Source organism: Octopus bimaculoides, chromosome 13, assembly GCF_001194135.2.
Source record: "Octopus bimaculoides isolate UCB-OBI-ISO-001 chromosome 13, ASM119413v2, whole genome shotgun sequence".
In the NCBI taxonomy this organism is placed as follows: Eukaryota; Metazoa; Mollusca; class Cephalopoda; order Octopoda; family Octopodidae; genus Octopus; species Octopus bimaculoides.
The window spans coordinates 20,352,585-20,358,926 of record NC_068993.1 but is presented as its reverse complement, the minus strand read 5'-3'; the positions used below and the strand labels follow the sequence as shown (position 1 = coordinate 20,358,926).

General features: G+C 36.6%; 1 protein-coding gene across 3 annotated transcripts in view; it reads left to right on the top strand.

Moving 5' to 3' along the window:
* Nucleotides 1-6,342, top strand: part of LOC106871932 (phosphoglycerate kinase 1) — a 35,890-nt gene that overhangs the window by 7,862 nt on the left and 21,686 nt on the right. For all 3 annotated transcript variants that reach the window (XM_014918704.2, XM_014918696.2, XM_014918712.2), the window contains one exon: nucleotides 1,065-1,115. In XM_014918704.2, coding sequence (XP_014774190.1) covers nucleotides 1,065-1,115 — 51 coding nt within the window. The remainder of the gene's footprint in view (nucleotides 1-1,064; nucleotides 1,116-6,342) is intronic.

The window sequence follows — 6,342 nt, the reverse complement described above, 5'->3', positions numbered from 1 at the left end:
ACACACACACACACACACACACACACACACACACACACACACACACATAGCCTTATAAATTATAATATCTAGTCCTATTAGTTGTAGTTATTGTAGCACTGCTAACAGAGATAAGATTAGTAATAGTAACTAGTAGCTGTAGCATTGATAGTAGAAGTAATATTAGAGATGGCAGCGTGCTGGCAGAAACATTACTGTGATGGGCAAAATGCTTAGAAACATTTCATTCATCTCTTCATTCTAAGTTCAAATTGTTGGCCTTGTGCCAAAATTTGAAATCAATATTGATAGTAGTAGTAGTAGCTGTAATGTTGCTAGTAGTATTGGGTGGTTGTCATGAAGCTGTCATTTTGTCAAAGTTAGCTCTGATGTAGCAAACTTAGACCCCGAATGTATTCCAGCATTAGCCATCTTATTTTTTTCTCATGCCTGGTGTACCTTGGATATTACATTTGTGCATATTGACCTCCCTAAAGACGGATCTTTTCTGTTTTGGCTCACACTTTTCAGTTCCTTTAATTTTGTTCCAATTGATTTCAAATTTGGTGTATTGATGTAGATTTGTATGTTAGTTATGGAAATGAAATTAATTTTTGAGAAGTAAATTAAATAAAAAGTTAGTAGTTTTTAAAGTTTGCAAATTTTGGGTAAGGTAATTTTAGCCAATTGAAAGCCACAGACATATTGGTGCCTGTTTCTATAGTAACAAGCCGAAGTATAGACTGCTTCGTGTGTGTGTGTGTGTGTTTTGAAGAAGAGATATTTTTGGTTGTTGTCCTCTCAGTTCATTTTCATAATTTTGAATTGTGTGTTTTCGGGACCTTAGATTTTGTTCTTTCTTGCAGACCAAGTATCCACTTAGAGGTACTCTTATAGCTCATTGGAAGGAAGTCACTTGTTGTAGACTATATGTGATAGTGCAAGAAGTAAGGGAATGATGGTGACAGCAGTAGTGTACTTCACAGATAGTAGTATGGTTAGTGGCATTAGTAGTGGGGATGGAATATGAGAAATAAATAGTCATATTTTGCTACTGAAGAGAAACAATATTTTTGTATTTGCAGAGTTGACTTCAATGTTCCAACAAAGGGTGGCAAGATCACCAACAATCAAAGGTAAGTTATAATTTTATTGATTTTTAGTGTATGTGTGTATGTATATATGCGTGTGGAGGTGAAAAGCTTAGTGGTTGGTGTTGCACTCATGATAAAATGAATATAGTTTCAAATCCTGGACTGGCTGATGCATTGTGTTCTTGAGCAAAAGACTTTGTTAATTTCATTCCACTCAGCTGGCAAAAATTAGTAATTCTGCAAGAGACCGACATCCCATTCAGGAAAGGAATATACATGTCACAGAATTTGGGGAAACTGGCTGTATGAACCTGTGGCTTGGGTAGGACATTTGATCTTTTTTTGATGTATATATATATATGTGTGTGCATGAATGCTTGTGAACTGTATAGAGTAGTTCTCAATTGGCAATGAGAACAAACCCAAGAATTTCAAGACTATGGCAGCCACACAGAAATCAGTTATCAACAGAAATTTTGAGAGAGATCTCATACTCTGTGGACACAAAATTCATACAAAGGAATGCTGGCTTTGGGTAAAAGAAAATACAAAAGGATCTGTTAATAATGATTTTATTCAACATGTTTCCCTCTCAGATTCACACACTTATTGTGGCACTCCTTCAGTTTTTCTAAGCCCTGTAAATAGAAGTCTGGTGGAACTGGAAGGACATTTCCTGATTGGTTTATTGCTTGCCAAAATACTTGTCATCATACAGATATAACTGTTATGTAGGCTTTTATTGCAGACACTTCTCAAATAGTTACACATACAAATCAATAGATATTGTGAATGAGGAAGAGGTAATTCACTATCCTGCAGGATTTTAAAATTCTTTGTAAACTTCAGATATACGACAACACAGATTTCTGCTAAGGAAAGAGTCCTTAGTGTGGCTGATGCATAATTTAAATAACCATGGTTATGATATGCTACCCTGTTCTTGAGGTTACTATTCTCAGTGGGTGCACTGAAGAAGAGGAGACAGTTATATTCAGAATTCCACTCATACCAGCAGATGTGCTGTTTTGATTTTGAGCACTTTTAGTGCCCAGTATACTTAAGCTTTGCTGTTTCAAGGAAATTCCAAGGGAAAATATCATTCATTGGATTGTGATTTAACCCCTTTAGCATTCAGATTACTCTGTCACACTTAATACTTATTTATTCACAATGTTTTGAATTAATCACGCATTATCTCATAGCATTGAGATTTTGGTGATGCAATTGTACAAGGTCTGATTGGTAAGTATCCAGGCTGTTGTAAGAGTAGTGAAGCTAAAGCATGCAGAGTGAAGCCACTTGGTACAAATTGACCTTGGACTCTGCTGTGCATGCGCACTAAGTTTCCACATTCTAGTTCACTTCCACTGTTTACAGTAGTGCTTGGAAGGAATGTGTGTAGCATGTGATTGTTGCATTGACCATTACAGAGAAAGTTGTTATGGCAATACCTGCTCAGGGGCCTACATAATGTTGCGGAAAGTGTATGGAGAGGAGTGCATGAGCCACACACAAGTGTATGAGTGGTTCAGACGTTTCCAAGAATGCTGTAAAAATGTTGATAGTGACAAACGTTTTGGGAGACCTGCAACCAGCAAAACAGAAAAGCATTGTAGATGTGCATGCAACTGTGAGAGGAAATTGTCGAATCACTATCTTTGAGTTATCAGAGGATGTACAGATTAGTTATGGTTCACTTCAGTCCATTATTACTGAAGATTTGGATATGAGATATGTGTCTGTCAAGTTTGTGCCAAAACTGCTTTCAGCTGACCAAGAAGACACTCGGGATTCAGTTGCACAAGATCTCCTTCATTGCATCGAGAACGATGAAAACCTTTTGAAAACTTTGTGTAGGCCTCTGAGCAGGTATCGCCAAGATTTTGGCAAAATTTGATGCAGATTCTATGCTCAACTTTTTCTGTCATGGTCAGTGCGTCAATCACATGCTACACATTTTCTTTCCAAGCACTTCTGTAAACAGCGGAAGTGAGCTAGAATGTTAAAACTTAGTGTGCATGCACAAGAGTTCAAGGTCAATCTGTGCTACGTGGCTTCACTCTGCATACTTTAGTTTCAATACTATAGCAACAATCCAGATACTTATTGAACAGACAACATGTACGTTTAAGATTACATTGCAGGGTAGGTGTGAAAAGCCAGACCTGGCCATTTTGAAAATAAAACAATTAGAATATTTAGGCCAGATATGGCCATTTTAAATACTAAAGGGTTAAGGGTTAACAGTCAGTTAAATATATCCTAAGGTGCTGACATAAGTGTTGAGAATTCTGATGGCTATGATGCTGGGGCTCTTCACAATTCTTAATATCCATCTGTTTATCGCTATATGTATTATCAGACAGTTTCTTTTTGTGTATGGTTCACTCTCCAATGCTCTCTTTTCTACTCATTTCTCAAACAATTTCAAGAATTCAAAATTTTCAAGGAAAGATAAAATACTCTGTTCATTAATAATTTCAGAATAAAATTGGTTTTACTTTCACTTAATTCTGTTTTTATTTAGTTTGCTTGAAATACCTATATGCCATTAACAGAGTTAATTTAAGAAATATTCCATATGTATTACCAGCTGTCTGCCTGTTGCCTGACTCTGTGTGTGTGTGTGTGTGTTTTTATAATTTAGCAGAACAACAGAGTGACTCAAGGGTCAAGAGTTTCATGCATTGGCACAACATACAAGCCTCTTGGTCCTTGAGTCACTCTGTTACTTTTGCTAAATATTAATAAATATATACATATACTCATATTCTAAGTCCTATTTTTCCTATTTGCATCACCATGCCTACACACACACACACACACACACACACACACACACACCACAGTCATACACACACACTTCACTTTTTTCCTTTCCCTCCAACACATTTACCACTGACTGCCTCTCAGCCCGTGTTCATCACTCATCTTATTCACCCCTCAATCATCCTTCACTCTTCCCATACACTCTTGCAGCCTTTACCAACCCACATTTAGTTCTGTCCCTACTTTCACTTTTGTTCACCTTCAAGTACCTTAAGGTCTCACTCTAACAGCTTGTCACCACCTTTGCTATTTATTCCAGCTTCCCTCTGATCACTCACACCTGCCTTTGTATATTGCAAGAATCCATGTATCTCCTCTACAGGAATAAACCCATTTTGATCCCTTATTTCTTACTTAACCCATTAGCATTTAAACCAGCCATTTCTGGTCAAAATAATCTGTTTTATGTTCAAACCTGCCTGGTACAGCTTCTCACACACACCTACCCTACAATGTCATTCTAAAAATAAACAATGCTATCATTGAAATTTTGCAGCTACAAGATATGCATGATTAATTAAAAATAATGTAAATAAATAAGCATTACATTTGACAGAGTAATCTGAATGCTAAAGGGTTAAGCCTCATCATCTAGCATGAAGCTGTCTCCCCCTCTACTGTAGGCTCACTCAGTGAAAGGGGATCAAGCTGTGTTGCAACCTCACTAATACTAGTGCCGTGGGAAGAGTACCCAGTCCAAGCTGTAAATTGGTGGGCATTTAGCCTTAGAAACTATGCCAAAGGAGAGACTGGTGCAATGTGTATGCCTCTGACTCAATCTCTCCAACCCATGCCAGCATGGAAGACAGATGTTAAAAGATGATCTTTATTTTTCATATCTTTTTACTTATTTCAGTCTGTGGCCATGCTGGGGCACTGCCTTGATGGGTTTTAGTTGAACTAATCAACCCTAGTACTTATTTTCTTTTCAAGCCTTGTACCTATTCCATCGGTCTCTTACTGAACTGCTAGGTTATGGGAACGTAAACACACCAGCATTGGTTGTCAGTTGGTGGTGGGGGATAACCACTGACACAAAGACACGCACGCGTGTGCGCATGCACACACACACACAAACACATGGGTTTCTTTCAGTTTCTAGCAAATTCACTCGCAAGGCTTTGGTTGTCTCTAGGCTATAGTAGAAGACATATGCCCAAGGTGGTACCTAGTAGGAATGAACCTGTAAGCATGTGGTTTGAAAGCAAACTTCTTACCACACATATTAATACCGATGTTTTACACATATGCAAGCATACACATTATTTCATGTTTTCAATGTTAGTATTGATTAGACAAATCTATTATGGAGGAATTGCTTAACATCTGATCGTCTTCCTATCACTGTCGCTTTTTATTTCATAAGTCTCCAAAGATGAGAAGTGAGCAAGTGATTTATTTGACAGAAATGATGACAGCCTGCTAGTAACTTTCATGGAACACAGACATGCACAGACACACATATATACACGTCTTGCTATTGGGATGCATTACCTTGCTAGGAAACAGGTATGGGTTAATAAGAGGGAGGGTATTAACTCAGAAATATACATACATACATACACTCGTGTATAAATATATGAATAGATATGTATGCATAATAGTGTAGATTCAAATATGAAGTGACATATTTTGTTCAGTGCTGCTTCATGAACCTCTAATTAATTAATTCCTGCTTGATAAAGCTTTATACACATCAACAACTGTATCTATTACTGCTATAAATTCTTGTTGAATATGAATGATTATTCTGTATTTGTAGCTGATGATGTGCAAGGACACAGAAATGCATGTGTACTATGGTCTGATATCATTCATGACCCAATAGTGTGTTTATCATATATATATTGTCTCCGAGCAGAATTTTTCAGTTGAGACCATTTCTGCAGTGTATCTCTTTCTATATCGAAGTGTATAGTCTATATATACATACATATATTATCTGTTAATAACACAAAGCAGTCTTTGTAACAAATATTAATTAGCACATCTCACCTTTTTGAAGATGTTCTTTTGAAAGTAGTACACTGTGATAACTGTTCTGAAAAATCATCTTGTATGGCCATTTGGTGCTTTGAAAAAGCACAATATATCAGATGATCAATTGACAAAATTTTGTCAGCACTGGCAGACGGCACAATTGTATCTTGCGATTTCATAGTAAATTGAGAAACGTACAGCAACAGGCAGCCAAGCACCTCTATAATATGTGCTTTTTATAGCACCTAATGTCTATACAAGATTTCTTTGGATGATTACTACAATCTACACTGTTCTAAATAACATCTCTGAGTTAAGTTAGATGTGCTAATACACACACACACACACATATATATATATATATATATATATATATCTATATGTATGAATATGTCTGTATATATGTATGTATATATGTATGTGTGTATGTATATATGTATGTGTGTATGTATATATG